General features: G+C 38.8%; 1 protein-coding gene across 4 annotated transcripts in view; it reads right to left on the bottom strand.

The window, feature by feature from the left end:
* Window positions 1-22,677, bottom strand: part of ANO4 (anoctamin 4) — a 160,850-nt gene that overhangs the window by 5,067 nt on the left and 133,106 nt on the right. For all 4 annotated transcript variants that reach the window (XM_026053523.1, XM_026053522.1, XM_026053524.1 and 1 more), the window contains 10 exons: window positions 20,690-20,854; window positions 18,598-18,634; window positions 16,139-16,250; window positions 15,145-15,202; window positions 12,299-12,396; window positions 8,796-8,938; window positions 7,633-7,785; window positions 6,464-6,611; window positions 3,189-3,308; window positions 763-868 (listed from right to left, as the gene is read on the bottom strand). In XM_026053523.1, coding sequence (XP_025909308.1) covers window positions 763-868; window positions 3,189-3,308; window positions 6,464-6,611; window positions 7,633-7,785; window positions 8,796-8,938; window positions 12,299-12,396; window positions 15,145-15,202; window positions 16,139-16,250; window positions 18,598-18,634; window positions 20,690-20,854 — 1,140 coding nt within the window. The remainder of the gene's footprint in view (window positions 1-762; window positions 869-3,188; window positions 3,309-6,463; window positions 6,612-7,632; window positions 7,786-8,795; window positions 8,939-12,298; window positions 12,397-15,144; window positions 15,203-16,138; window positions 16,251-18,597; window positions 18,635-20,689; window positions 20,855-22,677) is intronic.

Genomic DNA, 22,677 nt, shown 5'->3' with positions numbered 1-22,677 from the left:
GAAGTCCTAGTTGCTTCAGAAAGGAGGACAGACTTCAAAAATTGTTTGTTCTCTGTTTGGCTTCTTCACAGCTTATAAGGCATTTCACACTGCTCATGCTGGAGGGATGCTGAACACCTTGTTTCTGACAGAAAATGTGGATTTTCAAGCATCAGAAATCCAAGCCTCGGGAGTTGCATTTTGGTTGGGAAATGACCTCAGTTTGTTCTTCCTTCCTCTCTCTCTTTTTCTGAATCACCATTCGTTACGTGTTATTTGATGCTGACTTGTATCTGGCTTGTCTTAAATATTTCTGAGATACTGACAGTACGTACTAATATAATAGCATTATTTTTAGCATCTAAAAAAAGSCCACAATCTCCATTTTTAAATTCTTCCAATTTCATCCTTTATTCTCATGTTCTTTCATCCCTTACTCACTCAGTTGTGAGCATACAGCTTCCCAGCCAACACAGAATTCGAATGAAAACTATAATGGTGATATGCAAATATGGGAAGTGATGCTTTTATTTCCTTTGTGAGTTTTATTGAAGTGTTCACCTTTTAGTTTTTAGTTTTTAGAACTGAAATACTCTTCAGAAAACAGAATGGGAGATACAAACTATGATAACATATCAGAAACTTACAGGAAAAGCTCAACTACTACCATCCCCGTTGGGCCTAAAGGAAAAGTTTCAAATGGATATCTGTTTTTGTTTTGTTTTGTTTTGTTTTTGTTACAGCAGAGCAGCAAAAATACTTTCCAGTGGAATGGCCACTGACCTCAAATACGATGATGAAAGCCAGCCGTGCTGCTAGGACATGCCAGAACTGCAGCGTGTAACCATAGGGCACAGCGGAGTGAGGAGTGTCTCGGTAGTCCCTGTACCTGGGAGACAAACAGAACACAGTACTTAGCAAGTTCCCAGCCTGCTACCTAAGAGCAGGAGCAAATCAAACCCCCATCGCTCATTATCTGTATCTTTCTAGCACCAAAATAATCTCTATTCACACTGGATAATCACCAAAACTCTTGCTTATTTCTTAGGCTACACCTATGCTAGTGTTTTATTTTAACAATGCTAAGCAAATATCCTCATCATCTCCACTTGCCACACTTTGGTTCACATCTTAAAGCACTGAAGCACATTCCCAAGACCCATAGGTACTATCCCTAGAATAAAGCATGAGAAGCTCTACTGAAGTCTCTATCTGAAGTCCAGGCACCCAAATCCTAGGGGAACTGATTCTGACCATAATGGAGCACATCACACTACCTACCTCATGAGGGCAAAGCCTGTGAGCCTGTGTCAGAAAATGATCTAGTGCCTTGGCTCACGGGATGGTTCTTTAAAGACTTCAGGTCTCAACAGAGTACTAAGAGATGTCGATTGTGAAAGCTGGGTCCACGAGAACCCCAAAACTACATGGACAAATTATGAATCAGGAAAATTTGACCATTCTGGAGCCCATTTTTATTAGCACTGTTGTAATTCCAAAATAATGTTGTAGAAACTTAATTTAAAAGTAGTGGGAAATTCATTATTTGTTTGTTTCCTACGCGGGATGTAAAATCCATTATAAACAGTAATGAAAATGCCATGGTAAATAATATACTAAAGCTTGATCACTAAGTCAGTTRTAAGAAACTAAAGAAAACTCAGATGAGCAAAAGAAATAAACAGTAATTTCATCTTTATGAGAGTTAATCTATTTTTCCCCCTTAAGTCTCACCTTCTGAAATTTCAGAAGGTGCTATATGAAATAAAATAAACTGCATTTTGGGATCCTAGTCAGTAACATTTTTTTCTTAAATTGTATTATTTCCAGTGCAAGTCCTTAAATTTGAGATGATCTTCTCAGCAGTCAGCATGCTGACTTCAAAGTTTAGGATGTTTCATAACTGCAACACATAACTTAAGCCCTTGGCTCAGGTCCCAATTCAGCAGAGTGTCTCATATTTTTGAATTTGTCAGGAACCAAGTACTGCACATACAGAAATACCTTCATAAACCTTCATAAACAACCAGAACAGCCCAGGAACATCTGTGTTGAATCCAAGCATTAGAATACTGGTCACTTTTTTGGGRTTCTGATAGACTGCCCTTCCTGGAAACATGCCTACATTTATACAAGTATTTCCTTCCTTATCAATATCTATCTTAAAGTACAGCTCAAGTGACTGAAATTTTAGCAGAATTCAGATGGGTTAAGCAGCTGAAAAACTCAGCTAGAGAAAGACAGACACCTTCTATCATGGGTAGGTATACATCGAATTCAGTGTACCTCCAAAGAACAGGTTTATCTTCTAGAGATTTGGGGCACCAATTTTAAGTCTTCCATGTATGGGACATTGAGAGAACAACTTTTGCATTCATTAATGGGATTTCTACCACTGGCTTTGAGTGGCAGCAAGTCAATGCCTGAAGCTGGGAAAGAAAGGGAGAGAGTGATCAGAATCTGCAGCTACCAGGACTCATGCTGGTAAACCAACACTGCAACAGAAAAATAGTAGGTATATTTGTCATTTGGTATTTTTTGAAGGAGATCTCATTTAAGAGCTTTATGTAGATTCTTAATTCTTTGGCCCATTAATATTAATTGGTTGCTTAGGCCTCTCATTACAAGCTTGTTCCAGACAGCTATTTGTCCAATCTGCAAGCTGAGATGACCAGAAGTATATGATTATTACTAAAAATGACACCCACAAGCAAGCATAAAAACACATTAACCATTCAGTGGATAAGAGATGTTGGACTTCTCAAGCAAGCTCAGGATTGGCACTATTTAGGCTAGACAGACCTGTGAAATGATTCAGTGTGGTCACTCCTGGGCAATTTGGCTTCATTGTGTATGGGTTATGTTGTAACCTGATGGCAGTTTCAACTCACTGGTAGCTAAGTAACCATAGGCAACTATTATTAGCCCTGTGGTACCATATTATCCCCATGATAATATGAATTGTGTTTGATTCATCCCATAACCTCATTCAAATCCTGAACACCTGCAAGATACCCATTTTTCACCTTCTCCCTCAGTTGAAAGAAAGGAATCCTGCAAGTAATATTCGACCAGTATCACTAGGGTGTATTGAATATTACACTTTTATTTTTTCTGTTACCTTTTTTTTTTCAAAGTTCAAAATGTATCCTGATATTTCTCCCTTACAGTGCCTTATAAGCAGAGAGGTGTTTTAATGAGATGCTTACCTGCAATATTTTAATGGTGAACCGGAGAATTCACTTCCATTTGATGTTGGCTCTGAACGATTTTCAAAGTCAGACACCAGAAATACAGATAAACTGGCATTAACATAGCCAACCATACACCTAGAGAAGAAAAAAGTCCTGGACAGTCAGGGCACAGCAAGGTTTTCCCATTAACTACTGTACCCAGGAGGATGTTTTCTGGGTTTCACAAAATCCATAGTTAACTGTGACACTTATTAATATTTGAAAAAGTTGTTGAGGTAACATAACAGAAGCACTGAAGTGGGTCAGCTAAACCATAAAAGGGAAGCAATGGCAGACTTTTATGGGAGAAGAAAGACTAAAGAAACTGACTACCTTAGAAAAGAGATTACTGGAAGCTGACACAGTAGGAAAAGGAGTGAGTGGTACTAGGAAGATAATTGGAATATTTCCACTGTTACTCTCCTAATACAAACACAAAGGACAAGTATTAGATGGAGAAGTGATTGATTTAAAACAGCTCATGGAAATAACTGGGCATWTTTTTTCTTCTCCAAAATGTCCAGTTAATCAAAGGAACTCAGTACTGAAAGGTTTCAGTGTGACTGAGCATTCAGAGACAAAGGTTTGCAGAACACTAGGTACTAGAGAATGCATAACGCCTGACAAAGGGCTGGAGAGTCACTAAGAAGCTCAAATTCAGTGTTAATGAAGTTGAGGGAAGAATATTGTGCTGTTCCTTCTGCACAGCTCCAAGCCTGGGTAAGTCTAGGCTCCCTGCTCTGGGCAGAGCAGGGAGACTGAGAAAGTTTGAATTCTTCAGTCAGTTGAATTGAGTATTTGGGGTATTTAACCCAAACCATCTTCAAATATACAACTTAAGGAACACCTGTGGCATTACACAAGGTTGCCAGATTTCAAGACAGGAAGAAGGAAGGAGGGAACAAAGCTAGCTCTGCTCTCCTAACWGTTATGCTGAACTGAGCTAATCAAAAAGATGTTTAAACCTATTTTCCAACACACACAAAAAATGATCAGATAAAACCTAGCCTATTCACAAAACTATTCCATATGATACACTGCATACTCTGCAAGTATAGTATTTGAACCCAAATGGTGAGTACTGCACAAAGCAGGAGCACAAGGGCAGCTTCTAAATATCCAGGCAGTTCTGACTTACAGAGGCAGGAAAATGATCTGTTTAAGGCTGCAACAGAAAGTAGTTCTCAAACATCCATTAAACAAAAACCTCTCACACAGTGCTTGGACTCCAGCAGCCATCCTCCAGGTATTTGGACAAGTATCTAAGACAAGCTTGGAGGAATTCTGGGTGAGGCAACCCATGCTTGAAAAACAGTTTAATGGCAAGTGTGAAAGCTAGTTATGTCCTGCCAAGAACTGCTAGGGGTACCAAGAATCTTAGGTGGCCTAAAATGATCCTTTAAGTTAAATTCCAAATCAGTCTATATGTTTTTTTTAAGTCAAAGCCACATAGCATTTAAACATAGTTTCACAAGGAATGTAGAATTCTTACTATTACTGAACAGCAAATCTCATATCAATGGAGAACCATTCACTTTCAACTTTCTGAACCTCTGGCACAACAATTGGAAAAACTAAGTCAGGGAGATTGGAACTTTCTATCTGCTTTGGTACTGCTGGATTATAATGACAGCAGTATAAGGCCAGGCCTCCTACATCAAACCAAAATGCATTTTTTWAAGGATCTATTCTAATTTGGTATTTAAATTAATTACCTTTTTTTAAATAGTATTAGTGTGTATCTCTGTATCACATGGGTCTAACACCCACAAATGTTTTCCACCTCCTTCATTTAAGTTACGCAGTGATAAAAAAAAAAATTTCTTTCCAAGTTGATTCCTCCAGAGATTATCATTTTAAAYGAGTAGCTCACTTAGGAAAATGTCAAAGATGTGCAAACACAATGTACAAGATGTTTCTAAGATGACAACAGCTTTCTCCTTGAGCCAAACTACTTCCCCTATGCTTACTCCCCCTTATGCTTCATATTTGCTTCTTTATAAAAGTAAACATTTTAAAAACTTTTTGCTTTTTCACAGTAGTCCTGAGAAAATCAATAGCGCAGTAAAATTGCTGATAGTGACTCAATGTCTTATGGAAATTTGTAAAGGCACAAAGGGAAACACATGCTGAGGAATGACTGGCATTGGATCAAACACTTGACCAGTGAGGAGATTCTAACTCCTTATGAAAATAAATGGAATATTGCCTCATACCACCTACTAAAATTACTAGACTCTTCTTAGGACAGCAAGCTGTCCTAAGGTTGGCAGCTCTACTGATTAGGAACTGCCTTGCCAGGAAGTGCCTTTCTTCTATCGATAAAATTAAACAATAGTAACAGTCAAAATTTTGACAGCTAAAAGCAGCCACAAAAGAAGCCACTTTCTATAGCAGAGGACAAAAAAAATCAATCTGGTAGAGAAAAAAAAAATCAATCTGGTATAGCAAAACATAAGCACTCTCTCTACTCTTTCTTTTAACACTAGGGTCCTTACTAGCAGAGTGGCTAGGAGATGAATTGTAAGCAGTGTCGGTGTGGGCTGGGCTGGAATCAGTGGCCTTCCTGCAGCCCAACAGACCAGGTATTCAAAGCTGCCACGTGGCAGCTATGCTGCCACTTGCCGGCAGGTGTGCACACCCTGGCCCAGCCTCAGGGCTTACCCACACAGAGAGAAAAGCCACCAAGGAAGCAGGGATTCAGTCCCAAAATGTCTCCTGAAAGTTTTAATCTGAGAGACTCGAGTTTTAGCAGAAAATCAGATTACTTCATCCTGTAACTATATCTTAATTTATTGGTTGGGAATTACTTTTTATTAGACACTGCTTTTCAAAGCAATGCATACTGCGTATCACAACAGGAAAAAAAAAGTTTAATGAATAAATTTAAAATGTTGATTAAATCCATATCTGATGAACATCAKTACTGCCTCATAACTAAAGAGGGTTATATCCATGTCCACCAGCTGGGAAGTACAAGTGGGAATCAAGGATGGAAATAGCATACTATTACACACACCAAATCTCTCTAATGGTTCTGCCAAGTTTTCCTTGAATTAGTCTAATAAATTAYAGTTACCTAGGCAACTCATACTATGAATATACAATATGTCAATACCTGGACTAATATCTGTTACCTATGTACAAGCAATAAATTTTGGTTTGCCTGTACATACACAGAGAATACCGCTACATATATTCAAGGAGGCAGTAATTTTAATGCACAGTAACTTTCCCAGAGAAAAACCTACTTTTGCCCAGCTTCTCCTTGGCCTGCACAGGGTCCATATTTGTAAGCATAAACAAGTCGAGGGATGAAATCRGACGTCACAGCTATAACAAATGCATTTGTGATAACAGAGAGAATTCCAATGCCTTCCAGGATCCCATACCAGATTCCTGTGCAAAAAAAACAGAGTACATTAGCTTCAGGGAAACAAGGACAAAAGTTCTTAAAATACTACATGATCTGAAGTAGTTGTCCCAACTCTCTCTCTCTCTCTCTTTTTATTATTTTAATACAGTTTCAATTAGATAGTTACTGAGTAAAAATAATCTTCCATGTAAAGCTGCAGGACCTCAAGGAACCCTATTTCTACTCCCATGAAAGGACTGAAGCCAGAAAAAAACCTGCTCATGGAGACCTTCACTCAAACAAACCACTGTGAGTAGCTTTAAGAAAAGCTGTAAACCTCATGGTTTATGAGGCCTCCCTGCTTGTGCTTGGAGGAGAGTTTGCCACATGACAGCACATGCAATTCTGTCTGCCTGTGTTTGTAGAGACCTTGGGTACCCAGAGTTTCTGTCTGTATCCATACWGTCATGTCATGCCAATAATGTAAATGTGCATGGGCAATGGCACACTGAGAGCCTAGGCATGACCTGGGCATTTTGGGCCCAGTGTGAACCGACCTACAGCTCTGCAGCATGGGCTCACAGTGACGGAGTGTCACAGTGACAGTTGGAGAATCACAGAATCACAGAATGATTGAGTTTGGAAGGGACCTCTAGAGATCACCTAGTCCAACCTCCCTGCTCCAGCAGGGACACTTAAAGTACGTAGCGTAGGGTCGCATCCAGGTGACTTTTGAAGCAAYTGAAAGGTCAAGTAGGCCTGAGGGTAAACAGGTCGTGTAAATCTGAGGGTAGACAGTAGGAGTAGGCCTGAGGGTAAAAATGGGGAATAGGCTTGAGGGTAAACATTCAGAGTAGGCCTGAGGGAAGCAGGTCCAGAAAGTCTGAGCCTAAACAGGGGGAGCAGGCTGAGAGTAAAAAAGGGGAGTAAGCTTAAATCACTCTTGCTTGAAGCGATCAGTGCTTTGCCTTAAATTTAACACAACACACACACACGCAGGCACATGTGCTCCCACATCATGCATGCGTGCATGCTCACACATACACACATGTACGCAGTGCTCACCTATATCTTTGGCTCTTGAGGCTAAAGGTCTCCTCCACTGTGTAACGAATTTGTATGCATCAAGCCGAATTTCAATAATATTGTTAAGTAAGGCCAGAAGTGGTGCCAGTGGAAAAGCTGCCACAAAAATGGTTGTGAACCCGAATTGAAGAACTAGAAAAGAAAGGAATGATCATAATGATCATAATTGTTGAGATTCTGTCCCAAAGTCTAAGATACCAAGGCATTATATGGGGAAGATGATATATATAAAATTTCACCTTATTCTGCACTATATAATCATCTAGTGACTCTTGTACAACATTTCTTTTCCAAATATTCAGAGCCAGGAGGATAGCACAAATGTGCATCTGTCTGGAGAAAGGGCCACATTTACATTTTGTAATTTGGAGAGAAGATTGGAGGTCAAAGAGTGGCACTTTTAGGGAATGAATATTTTTACTCCAGCCTCAGCTAGGATCTCTTAGTACCTGCAAAGCTAAGAGCTGAATACAYTTCTTTTTGCAGTGCAGTTATGGGCAGTCATTTGAAACCACTCAGGCAAATTTGTAAAATTCTCAGACTGTCAGACTTTAAATTAATTTAAAAAGAATAGAGAAAAAAACTGTTCATGGCATGTGCAGGTCACTCACATAAGGCAAAAATTCTTATTCTCTAACATTTCTTACATAATTTATCCTCTCCTCTTCTCTGGATTAAGCAAGATCTTTCAGCAGCAAGCTACTTTGTAAATGTGAGGTAGCAAATAGTGACAATTTTAAACATAAACAAGCATATAGCCCTGTGCCACACAGCTGAAAAATAGGAGTCCAAGGGAATTTGCCTGAGCAAAACCSAGCAAAGTTGTGTAGAAGCGTACACAAGCAAAGAGGTGGGCAGCAATTTGGAAAACAGCCTTGCCTTCACAAAGCCAGAAGTCATCAACACTCAGAAGGGTTTCATAAATGTGAGGTTAGCAAACGAGAAGCAGTGTGGTTAGCTATATTGATTTGGTTTGTTCCTTAAAAACTCACTCCCATTCCTCACCTGACTTATGAGAATGATTATCATTTTGTAGCCTCATAAGCTTAATTCAGCATTAGTTAAAAGAATACAACAGCCCTCAACATCAACAAAAAGGTTAAAATCTAGCAAAAGAGAGAAAAATGTGGTCAGTGTCATACTCATTTCTAGGTATTCGTCAAAGAGTCCATAAGCATTCATAGGCTGAAGGTTGTAGTCCTTTTCCCACTGTGGGAAACTGGTTTTCCTCTGTGTGCCATACTCTTGTCGTAGTTTTCTCCTGGTCCACCAGTTTTGAATTAGCCTACATTTTTAAATAAAGTACAGAAACAAAATAAAGGACATTAGTGACTGCCCATTGTCAAACTGAAAGAGGCTAAGCATGCACAACATACCTTGCAAAATGAATCTCCTGAAGCCCCGAGGGACACAGCATTAGTAATGCACATAGCTGACAACAGTGAAATCGGTATGCAAACAGATTAAGGTTGGTGGGCTGTTAGTGGGGCCTACATGCTATTGAAATGAAAGAGAGATTTTGACAACCTTTTATTAGGCTGCTGCTTCTTCCCTGCACAAAATAGCAAGTCATTTTGGGGCCTGCTCATGTAGCCCAATGCAATGCTGTGCAGAGATATCTGAAAACCAAGTGAGAAATGAGGAAATTGAGAGCTGATACAGCTGGACTTCTCCCCGTATGTGAGCTGGTATCTCTACGTAGCTCAATGCTGTGCAGAACAAATAGTCCCTGTGCAATCCCAGAGGGAGAGAAKTCTCTTTGGATGGAAATACAGTGTCTGGAACCAATTGCTCAAAGAAACAAAGGGCTGAAGTGGGTGGGCTAATAACAGCACACTTGGTGGCCATGAAAATTGCTGGCCTGAAAGCTATCTTCATCTCTGAGGCTGAGGAAATTGTCAAGGGAAACATCTTTTTCTTGAAGAAAAGTATGTATGGGGCAGTGAGGAAGACTGAGAGAGAGAGGAAAGGAATGACTATATCTGCAGTAAACACCATATTTTGGCCCCATAGGTCAGAGAGATGCATTGGTAGGTTTAGCCAACAAGGGATATGAGTTACAGCTAGCAGAGAAAGGAAAAGAAAAACGAACAAACAAAAACACATGAAATATTTTCTCTTGATCTTGGTCTTTAATATGTAAAAAGGCAAAAAGATCCACTCTTGTTAAGAAAACATGATTGTGATTGATGGATTAAGGTCAATAAAAGTAATTCTCTGAAGTCTGCAGCACCCTTTTGGTGCTCTACCTCTCCTACTCTTACCATGGGATAGTGAGAGAGTTGAGAACTAATCTCCTGCAAAGAGCGAAAATTGAGGGATGAAGTGAATGGGAGACTGATAGTGTGAGATGCATCCCAGTTAATCTCCTATCATGTGAGAGGGGAAACCCATGCCCACTGCTAATAACATTGAAGACTGCTGGTAATATCCAAAGAAATGTCTTTTTCTGATTTGTATGTCCTGAAAAATGTGAGCAATGTAATACAATGTCTTTTTCTCTATGGATATATGTTCTTCTTCCAAGTCAAATTCCAAGCTGAAGTTGCAGTCTCCCAGTTTCAAGTGAAGCAATAATTGATACTTCATTTCCTAGTTACTGTATGTATCTATTTAGCAACACAAGAGAGGAGAACTGACTCACATTTCTGAGGGTTTCAAGGTGGTGTTTAAAGGAAGCAGAGCGCCCCTCTGACATGGCAGCATTTGCATCAAAACATGTAACCACTGAACAGCAAATGCTCTAGCACTCAACCCTCAGCACAYAGAGGGAAACTTTCTGGTTTTCATTTTTTTAATTCTCAGGCAGAAATTTCAAAATGCAAGCTAATGTGGCAGGTATCAGGGAGAGAAGTGACAGCAGCCTTTAAGATTCCTGTTACTAAAGAACAGCTGGAGCCCTATGGGGCATTTCACATTTTTCCAGGTGTCTCCAAGATCCTTGTGGGAGCACATGCCAGCACTAGAGCTGAAACAACGCAAAAAAAAAAAAAAAAAAAAAAAAAAAAAAAAAAAAAAAAAAAAAACCAGAAAATAAAAGCCCCCAAACAAAAAAAGGCTGCTTTAGTTCATCTTGTAGGGCTACTTTATGGGGACACATCCCCCACTGCTGGCTTTGGAGAACATGGTGCTGGTGACTGCCTGAGTCTAGGCAGACTATAGCTAGTATGTGGATGGAGGCACAATTAATTTGTAAACTGCTGGACTGCCRCCAAATTCTCTGATCATCCACACAGCGTTGGTTCCAGTCATGCATTTAGCTAAAGGATGTTTTACTTTCAACCCCTCCAAAAAGGAAAAGAGTGGGGTGGGGAAATAGGTTCTCCTTCAGAGGACTTTCAGGGCTGGAGCGATGGAWTAAAAGAGCTGGAGACCAAATCCCTTCCTCTTCAGAACAAGTCTTAGTCACATTACCCAGATTTGTGTTGTGATTCTAAAATGAACTGAGCAACTTCTTTACTTTAAGCAGAGTTCACTCCATTAAACCTCTCGTCCTTCTTAAATGATCCCTTCTATCTCCCTGAGTCTCCTGCTTTAATCCCSTTGGTGCTCTTTATCAGGCTTCAAAATCCTTATTAGCAGCTTGCCAAAAGATCCAAGTAAAAGAGGCAGAAAGGACAGGGAGGGGAAAGAGAAGGATCACTGTTGCTGCCCTTGTTTTTCCTTCCTGGCTAATTCCTCTGGCAGTAACTATTGTGGAACTGTGACAGGCATCACTGGGCACCAACCCAGGCAGGGGCACCCRGGAGAGAAAGCAGGTGCTAACCGCTTTGATTCCCAGTTACTCTGTCCGCTTAGATCATTAACCCCGTGTTCATCCCGGTGGGATTTGGTCGGYGCTGAGGCTGCTGCAGCATGTGCTGCAGAGCGGGGACCAACTCTGCGCTAGCTCCCCTGTGGACCCTGCAGCAGGACATGTCCCATCCCATGGCTTTGCAAGGACAAACCTCCTGAACACATCAGCCCTCCCTCACATTCTCCTATTTGCTGATTTCCCCTGGTGATCTGCCACACACTTTCCGCCATCAACTGCCTATGTTAATTATGCTAATTAAGCATTAATGAATGGGAAATAAGCAAATAGGAAATGAATACTCATCAACCCTTTTAGCTAAGGCACAACTCTACAGTGCCCTGAAGTGGGGCACTCCCACCCAGAAGCTTGCCTATAGATCAGGTCTGAACATTTTTCTGTCTCTGAGCATGTGTGTGCTAGCAGGGCATTTTTTTTTTCCAGCCAATAACTGCCTTTCAGGCATTTTTTATCACTCAGCAAGGAGAAATGCAAATTGGAACATACTGAAGCAGATAAAAATGATACATATAATATTTCCTGCATAAGGAACACTATAGTCCTACAGTTATTTTTAATGAGTTTTAGAACAGGGAAATGCAATTTAATAAAATCAAGTATTTCCTTCCCATTTATTATTTAGCAGTTATATTTCACTGTTGAAAACTATAAAAACCAGAAACTATAGCTACCTCTACATGTCTAGAAATGTCTCTTAAGCATTCTCTACTCTAGGATGAATTCTCTATTGTAATTACTWTTGTATCTTTTTTCATGTATCTGGTCAGAATGCAGCAATAAACTTAATATTCTTCTCTGACCTACAGAAGCAGAAGCATGGCATTGACTTACGGGTAGCCCAATTCCATGAAATTATTCCAGGTCTGCTTTAGCACCATTATAATACCCATTTGCATACAGAGATCAATAAGGCATCCACTAGGGTGGCACTACAGAAAAGAGGAACAAAAGTTAAATAGAAATAATGCTGAGTTGTTAAGCATTTCTTAAAGAGTGTACATGGATATTTGGTAATATATTTAAGGGAAATTCTGTGCTGTGTGTATATATAATATATATATATTTGAATTTAAACTCATGGGAGCATATGAAGTTATATCATGAGTCTTTTAATCCCACCATCTACTTTCTTGCAGAAATCAAAATCAGCAGAAATCAATGAAGTTTTCACATTAATGATGCTAATGTATTGCACTTTGTAGGTGGGACAGAAGCAAAGGCAAGGAGAATACAAGTTTCTCCAATGATTTCAATACATTTTGAGCAGGCTGACTAGGCTTCAGTTTTAAGAATGAATGCAGAATTCCTCCTGGCTGCACATACAAACAGTTTATATACAGGAGTTTATTGAGTAATGTAAAYGAATGAGTAGAGTCGTATTTTTATTGAAAAAATAAAGTCCTCTCACTACCACAGTTTATATACAGAAGTTTATTGAGTAAAGTAAATGAATGAGTTCTATTTTTATTGAAAAAATAAAGTCCTCTCACTCCACACAAAGGTTCTCAGTTTCTCCAGATAGTGCTTACTTGTTTTAGCACTTGGTTTAGCAGTGGCTAAAACAAGTGGTCTTGCTTTTGAGAGAGACACTGAGCYAGTACAAACTTATGTAATTCCATCTTATTTTAATTTGGTGTTGGGAGAAAGAGAACAGAGCCCTAAACTACCTGTCCTCAAAAAGCATTTTGTGCRATTGGCTCTACAGGTCCAAGCACTGGTGTCCAAGCTGCACTGTTAAATCCTGGGTATTACAGATAAGTGAAACTTATCACTGTCACAGACCTGGAACTGGAACTGTTAAACTTTTAGAGAGAAAAACTTGACAGTGCTTAGGATCTGTAATAAAATGCACTACCAGGTTCTTATACACACTGTATTATGTGATGCTTAGAGCCAGTGTCCCTGCTGAGGTTTCTGTTGACCTCATTCAGCCTTTCTTCAGATTAACAATGTTGGCAGACACTTTTTTTAAAATAACTTATCTGGACTTATTACTAAAGCATCATCATTCTGTTTTTAGGAATCAGCCACATGAGCCAGTATAGGCTAAGAAAAACAGGTTCAGTACTAAGAAAACATCAAAGATGTTACGAGCATAACATCACTACCACAGGAACTGAATGTGGTCACAGCCAGTGGACTATATCTGGAGAATAAAGGTCTGGCATTTGGCTTCATCTAACAACTGCATAGAAGGCTAGTGGGTGTATATCTGGCAAAATAGTAGAGACTAGTTCTGTTGAAAATACATAGGATATTTTTTTTTCTCAAGGTTTGGTATTTGGTGGTGGTATCGTTGTTTTATTTGTTTAAAGCACACTTTTTGTTTGTTTGTTTCATCATGGAGAATGTTCTCTCTTCCTTTAGGAGGATATCTGGGTGCATCTCAGTTTCAGCAGAGRAACTGAACCAACCTGTGACACCTCAACACCACACTTTGCTCCCACGCTCTGCTACTTTTTCCTCCTGTCTCTGCTCCTGCACATGAGCTTCTCCAGTTCTCCAGCACCTCTTTGAGCTGCAGTCCAGTAACTTATCAGAAAAATAACTCAGGCAGGAAAAAGAAGGGTTTCCTTCCTGCTGATATAGGAGACCCAGTAGGCTTCCCACAAGATGTGAAGAATATCATAGCCAATGGAAAGGAAGAAGAGGAAGGAAATATTTGGAGGAAGGCTCAAGGGAAGAGCAAAACTGCCCCTTTTGGCAGCAACAAGATATTAGGTCAGCTGGGCCCGTTTTGGAGTTCAAAGGGATGTCCAGTAACTTCCCAATTGCCTAGTTACAACTTCTTCTTTCCTTGAATGCACAAAGCTCATATTTCAAAATAAGGACCCTTTTTTTAAAAAAGAATAATTTGATATATGCTCATTTTTTCTAAATGACATCTATCAACCAAAACATKTGTGAATTCATGTTGAGAAGGTAAGAAGGTATATTATTTACTCGCCRTTTATCAGGTATTTGCAAAGACTATTCAGTTGTTCAGCTGCAAAGAGGGAAGAAAGCTATGGGATTTGAGTGTGCAAATAGCAGCATTAGAGGCTACATTATTGATCTGTACACTGCTGTTGTTCATCTCCAATGACTTCTGCATATATATAACATAAAATGGGATTGGTCTTTAAGTGACTTAGAAACCCAATTCCTCTCTAAATCGGTCTCTATTTATAGATATCAAACATTGTGACATTAACTCTTTCAGAAAGTTTGCTCTGTAGTTTTGATAATTTTCAAATGTATCCTTCTACGTATCTTTTTTTTTTCCTTTCTTTTTTTAATTATTATTATTTTAGCTCCCTGGTTAGCAAAGTTGAAAAAACTGAGAGAGAGAACATTTTAGAAGTCAAAAGTCATCAGATTCACATATGACTTCAATTTATTTCAAGGATGATTTTTTTCTAAAGTAAAAAAGTAAGGAAATTTTAAACCATTTATCACTATTAGTCAAATGAAGAACTCCGCAAAAAATATGCAGATGCATATATCAATACCTAGATGTTTCTGCACAGATGGTAGAATGTCAGTAGCGTAGAGTTAGAGAGCAACCAAGAATCCAGGAATACACTCAAAAACACCTAGGCACAGAGATGTGCCTGCCTCTGTGATCAGCAGCCACACTGGCAGCAGATGGATCAGTGAAGCTTGTTCCAGGAACAGAGCACTCAGGGAACACTCACCTCTTCCAGCCTCCACCGGTTTATCAGCCTCAAGTAGGCACCAGGGTGTCCTGTAAATCTTTAACACAGGAATACACATCAACGATGTTATACGAGCCCTCTGCTCCCAAAAGAGGAATTCAACAGTGGAATAAAGTTCACCTTGTTGTTTTATGTCTCATGTCATGCTTGCAGGATTGATATAACTAGAAATGACGTTACGCTGCAAGAAGTTTGGGGAGATTCCTAAAATAATTCACATTGAGCGCCAAGTATAATTTTACTTCCAAATTTATATGAAGACAAAATATTTTGTTGCTTAATGTTTACTATGCAGGGGAGGGAGCAAATCTGAATAAAACTGATTATGTCAATTTGGAAAATGGTTTTGGAAATTGACTTTCAACCACCAGACCATTTCCTTATACCCTAATGAGAGATSAGGTACCTGCCTTCAGTGAATCTGTCATGTTTTCCCCCCTGAATGCTTCCCACATACAAATAATCCACACTAATGGATATTCCATCTCTACTGATAGGCTTTTCTTTTGCTTTTAGGGAAGAGACAGAAAGAGACATATATACACAYGCATGCACACACGGAGTTTTTCATTTTCTATAAAAAAAACCCTCAAATTMYAATAGCTCTCAATTCACAGCTACCAGACCAAATCACAGAAGRAAGGACACAGAGCATTCAGTATTTGGAAAAGAAAAGAAAGTCTTAAGTTATTTAATTACCTGTACATATTATACCCATGAAGACAGAGCAAAGTGACCTGCATGTATAGCATTGTGGAAGGCATCAGTTCCCAATTGTGCAAGAGGTAATATCGTGCTAGGAAGTGATAATAATGTGTCTGTTTCTAGGTCTTTTAAAAGAAAATGAAATAATTTCTCCTATCTTGCTACTGTGGAATTTGCATTTGGAGGTGTTTGGTCATACAGTCCCATTTTGTTTCATTACAGACAGTTGTATTTCTCCTCTGTACTTTATTCTATGAATATGTCTTACCTTCCAAGGAAGAATGCTATATAAAAGGTAGAGCTGTTCAGATTGACAAATTGAAAAAGAAACATTTTCAGAGTGAAGCTGTTCTCCCACTCAGACTCAGTACGAGGCTGCTCTGTGAAGACAGAGAGCAGAGTTTGAGAGATTTAATCAGGGTAACTATTTTACTTGACACAGGAGCTGCAGGCACCTATCAGGGCTGGCACTGCATTTGCAAATTAGCCTGTTGATTTCAATATATAAGCTGACAGTAGAAATCATATCCGAGAGAAGCAAAGAACAGCTAGCTTGTAWTACCCTTAGAAATCTGTTCTGACTCTTGGTTATGTGCAGTCTCAATAGACTGTAAGAAAGCAGTGGTGCTAATATGTACATTCAACATCCCTTTTGGATTACTGTGTGCATTCAGGCTCTTTTGCTGCCTCCCTTTCTGCAATCTGCTGGAACTAAACTGGTAGCAAACATCTCACCACACAGCTACGTGCGTGCCTGTTGTTTGAGGTGTTACACTGAACTGAAGCAAATCCTCCTGTGGGTCTGATTCATGGATTTACCCACCATGATGGGCACCTATGGACTCTCTGCTGTCAATGTATGAATCATGTCTTTCCTTCTCCGAGGGAACTCATCACAGAGGACTGAAAAAAATATTTCACAATGGATGGATGACTGSACAAACTGAAAAGGAGAAGACATACATCTTCCCTTCAGTGTGACCCTTGATTCCCACCTAAACAGTAGTCAGGACAGGAATTTGCAGAATAACTTCTGTGCCAACACACCAGCATCATGTCCTGCAGGTGCTGCAGGCCAACTGGCCTGAGCTTGCTACCAGTCATCCCACTGCTGTGAGCAGGATTATTCAGAGGAGAAGTAGAGGTACCGCTGGTGGCCATGGGCATCACTGATGCAGGTCTGCTATTTTTATTTCCAAGGAAACCTCTATTAAAGTATTGGAAATACTGAAACAGCACTGACAAACTAGATTCTCATTAATCAGAGCCGATATATGCATGAGGAATTTTCAAATGGGTGCATCAACAAAACTAAAAAAATAAACTATAAATTACCAGTGGTGTTAGTACTTCAGAAAGGCATGCCAAGAAACCCAACTCTGTGTTTAGTTAAGCAGAAAGAAATGAAGGATTTTTTATGCCAATCTGTTGGAAGGACAAGTTTGACTTCAACAGCGCTGCACCTGAAGTGYTGCTTATTAGCCAGACTTGGAGACAGTGGCAGAATTGCTGGAGGAGCACAGAAGTGAACTCAGAAAAAGGTCATGTAAAGACTGGAAAAACAAATCTTGAATGTAACTGGGGCTGCCAGTCTGAGGTTATTACCCTGATAATGATCATCCACACCAAATCAGCGACTTTTGAGACATAGTAGGAAACACAAAAGAGACTGAACATGTTCAGAATAGATTGACCCACTGAGTTCTCATGCTACAAGAAGTAGTTCTGCCTTGATGATAACTTGCCAGAAACTAATCAAGTTTCAAGCTCTTTAATGACTGTCTTACTGTCCCCAGGGTGTTACTGGGAGGAAAAGGGCATATGCTGTGCAAATAACACACTTGGATGTCACTTTTCTCAGCTGTAAGTAGCAGCTGCCTTTTCCACTCATACAGGATAACAGCAACATTTTAAGCTTACAACCTTCAAATCAAAGATGAAAAACAGAATAAAATAGCCTCTCACACAGATATGTTTTGAACACATCATCTATGATTTTCCAGACATAAAATTGCTCTAACTCTAGATATAATCAGCTCGGTGTTTCCTCTAAGCAAGGCTCAAATCTGTCTGCCTGATCCAAAATACATCATTAATATCATCAACRTACCAGGTTCAAAATAACCTCCTTTAAAAACTTTTGCTACACATGCAATAATATGCCTGGCTTAACAGGCCTTGACAGTAAGATTGGTCATTGACAGTTGTGACCAGCTACTACTACCTCCCAGGATCTCCAGACTCTGTCCTAACCCTAGTTATATGGTGACAGACSATTGCCATCCTAGGGACAACATTTAGTATTTGATAGCCAGTAAGCACCTTAGTCTCAAGCTCTAAATTTGTTTTCCCAAAGTGATTCTGCAATTTCCATATCTCTACAAAACCTGAGAGCTGAGTACTCACCTCTCTCTGACAAACCATGTCTTTGCCTCCATGATAACTGTTTGTTCAGTTCTCATGGTCTATGGGGTTGGAACAAGAACCAAACTTATTGGGAAAGAACCAACTACTGATTCAACTCAGCTGTAGCTAAGCTGATGTATGTACATCTTTTAATAGCCTTTATATTATAAAATTTATAATACATTTAACAAAAACAACAACTGTTATAGATTTTAAGTTAACTATGATTTGATATTTAGATAGAAAGTTTGAACACAGCTGTGGTACATACACAAGAAAATCAATTCAATATTGTTCAGTTCTATATTTATCACTGCTTACCTAAATTTGTCAGAAAAAGGGCAACCTTTTCATACAGCTGCAACAGAGAAGAAATACCCTCTTAGAAACATAATCAGATCATATTGCCATAGTTAATAATATAGGACTGTTTCCTAGGAAGAGTAACTGCTTTACATTTTAAAACTGACATTCAGATAATCTCTGTGATGCTGTGATGACAAAAATAAATTTATATAGTAATAATACTATAATGATATAATCAAACAAAAAACAGTAATTTTAAAAAAATCACATAGCACTTTCCATGAACAATATATGGAGAAAAAGCCTCAGCTCCCCCTGATGCCTGCAGGGATACAGAGCTCCTCTCTTTTCAGGCCCAAGTATTTGTTTATTCCTAAAGTGAATATCCAGCAATGTTTATTTTCATTTGCAGTTATCTTTATAAACTGTTGCTTAAGCTAAGTGAGGTACAATTTACAGCTTAAACCAACCGTTTATGAACTGAAGTCATCCTGAATTATCTCATCCATGTTAACAACCACTTTGTGTTTAGAACAACTTTTTGCTGCCTCCAGAACAGACAGTTTTGTTTCACGTAGTGAGAAATGTGATTTCTTCTAGGTTTAAAAGTGTCTCCTAATGGCAAGCGTAAAACTGCTAAATGCCTTGCTTGTTTACATGCTTGTCTTGGTAGGGAGTGTGCCGTTTTATAAATGCACATTGCTCTGTGGATGTGGGTGTTGCAAGCAYAGAGCAGAACAAGGGCAGAGCAGTTTTGCAGTGATTGCTTCTGGAGTGGCGAGGCTGTCATAGAGAGTCTATCAGCACTGACTGGCTTTGACCACCTGGCACTACAGCTCATCGCTGCCCATTCCAAAGGGCCCTGCTTAGGCCCTTTCCTATTCTGTGTTCAGAATTTCTGTAGACAGTGTCATTCAAATTAATGGTCTTTATCAACCCAGATAACTGATGACATCAGGCAGCATGATTATCTGGCAGACATTAGGCTTGAYGGTCATATAATTTTGTCATGATGGATGTATCAGGATATCTACCCATATCTCAGAGCCTCCAGTCTAGAGGTTACTAGTAGTCTAGACCTTCTCCTTGATGGTTTGGGGTTGACAACTTTTGTTAGTCATTGACTTCCTGGCAGTGAAAGCGAATTCCCTAACTACATGTCACCTTGAGCTTTTTTTTTTTTTTTTCCTTTTTTAATTCTTTCTTTCCTGGGTCTCCTGTTACGCTTCTTGAAATACAATCTGGTAAAAGAATAATAAAAACAAACAAACAAACAAACAAACAAAAATCCAACAAAGAACTATTCATACTCAAAGGAAATCCCACTACTGTCCTTCTGTAAACTTCATTCATCCATTAAGGGAAAGGAGGGATTATGTTCCAAACTCCTTCATTAGAAAAGCTCATGCAGCTTCGCATTTTTGGGCCTTTTGTTTCCATGAGCTGTATCCAGTTCTAAGGCCATGGTATTTCATGGTAGTGAGCATAAGGCTTAAGAAATCTATTTTTGCTGTACTCTATTTGATATATTTGAAAAAAAAAAAAAAAAAAAAAACACCTGCAGCTTTCCAAAAGATATCTTTATGGCATCTTCCATTATTTTAACATTTCCCCTGGAGAAATCTTTGAGAAACAGATATTTTTATTCATGCAGTACTGCTTTGTTACTGCTTCACTGTAGTAACACCGCTATCATTTATAATGAGTGTTTGGAAATGCAAGCTTTGCTGATAAGAAGATACATAGTTTTCTTTATATTTACTTGCTTTTATATTCACAATATATGATGATGGTGTGCTCTAGATAGATAAAAATGCTCTATAAGCTGTAGAAAAGAGCAGTGAATTGAAAATAACATAAAAGGAGACACCCCTCTATGTAACTTCCAAGAGAATAGCTTCCACCTCTTCTTCCTGTCCTTTCACAGGCTATGGGCCCATCTTAGGGAAAAACAGGAAAGCCAATAGTTCTTTGGAGTCTGTTCAAGTCATGAACTCAGTTTTGCCTATGCCAAAGGTGGAAATGGAGTTAGGATCTGAAAGAATTGGTAATCTACAGACTGAGACCACCCTGGTGGTGGCTTTGGCTGTGGTTTAGGTTTACTTACCACATTCAGTAGCATGATGATGCAAAAGTTGATGCACACTGCAGTCCCTGTAGTTGCAACCTGAGAATTATTCCTGATTAAAGCCCACTTAAAGGCAGCAAAAGTGCTGACAGTCACAACACGGTAAATAACAATTCCAAAAACAGCAGCAATCACCACACAGATCTAAAGAGGAAAAAAAAGCAGAGAGAGAACAATCTGAAAAATGAGGTTTTCAGGGAAATCGGATTTTCCTTCTTAAAACACTGAATGAAGTAAACTGTTTGAAAAATTCATTTGGTTGGATTCCAGAGAGAAGTTGTAACATGAATATTTCAACCTTTTTCTTGTCTTCTATAATGTAAAGTATTTCTAATATCATATTAAGAAAATATTTAAACATTGACCTGAAAATATAAGTATTCCTTAGCATTAATGTAGGAAACAGCATTTCAAGATCTAGAAATCGGATATTTTGCATTTCTCATGCATTTCTCAATGATGTGCAGAAGTTATCTTTAAACTGATGTCCTAGTCAAGTCACATTTGGGATAGATGTTCTCCTTTGGTGAACTTTGCACTTACAGGGAAAAAATGTCTCTTTTTGTAAGCACTGCTTCAACAAGTACCCTGGCAAGCTACCCTACAAGCTCTTTCTTGCTTTTGTTCTGGAATGATTCTTCCTAGGGATGCTAATAAATTCAGTTGCCCTGGAAAAAAAAACTGTCATTCAGTTTATTAGATCCTCTGGATTCCCTACACGATGTAGATGCTCCTGTTAACCTGAGCACATCCTGCCCCAGGAGCCAGGGCTAAAAGTGATAAGGCTCTGGTGACCACCATCCACCTTCATGCTTATGCACTGCTTTAGACTAGAACACCTGTAGAGCTTTTCTAGTTTGAATGGTAGTCTAGACTAAGAGCACTTGACCTGGCGAGAACATAAAGCGTGTGAAGGGGAAGGAAAAATTTCAGTCCTCTTGCATCTGAGACTTGTGTCATGTCAGTATGATATTAATAGCATCAATTACATGTATAAGTAATATCAGCTTCAAGGAAAAGCATTACTTCTATTATATATGTTATTCTAAAGAGTAAAAATAAGTGTGACTTAAATAATCTTAACATTTCTTTATATATAATTTCAGAAAAAAAGAACCGTGCTGTTAACTCCAAATTAGAGATACAATTATGCATTAAAAATATCAAAATTCTGGTTTGGATTGCATAAATGAGTTCAAAATTCCTAAGTTGCTTCAGGAAATATTACATAACAGAATCTTGCATTTAGTACTCACAGAATTTCAAAGTATTTTTGCAGTTTCAATTTTTAGAACATGACAAATTTCTAGGTACTTGACTGTAGCAATAACCAGCAGAATTAAACACCCAAATCTGTGTGTTTAGGGATAGGAATAAAATAGCTATTTTCTGCATTTCTTTCCTATAGGTACACATTTAATTAAAGTTRGAAATTGGAAGTCAAGTTTCATGCTGTATTTTATAGTTTAAAACCAAGGCAATGCAAAACAAACAGTAGATTGTATGAAAAAACCCTCACATGCTATTGTGCGTATGAAAAGTTTTGCATGAAGTCCAATAGGTGCATAAACAATATAAATCATCTTAATATTCTCGTGTATACCTATAAGACATGGGGGATAAAACCTAAGATCTCATGCTTGTTTTGAGAAACTGGAGTAAATTATCTGCAGAGGTACTTTAAAGCCTTTTTTTTCATTTATATGTGTTAAGTTGGATCTTAAGTTATACCTGAGTTTCTGTTATTTTGCTGTGGAGTTTATACCTCGAATTTAAGTATAATAAGGCATCCAGGTGTCAAGGAAACACATTTTTATAATTTCAGTTGAAGGGAAGAAGGACAACTGCCTCCTCCACAGCATCTCTTCATCATTCTGCACTGTCTACATAGGGAACCTAAAAAAATCAGTCGGAGCCTAAATGTAACAGCACCATCCTTCCACTAACATGGGACTTCACTGCAACTA

The sequence above is a fragment of the Nothoprocta perdicaria genome, unplaced genomic scaffold (assembly GCF_003342845.1).
Source record: "Nothoprocta perdicaria isolate Ctin4 unplaced genomic scaffold, notPer1 scaffold_116, whole genome shotgun sequence".
Taxonomy (NCBI): Eukaryota; Metazoa; Chordata; class Aves; order Tinamiformes; family Tinamidae; genus Nothoprocta; species Nothoprocta perdicaria.
This window is presented reverse-complemented; position numbering and strand designations above follow the sequence as displayed.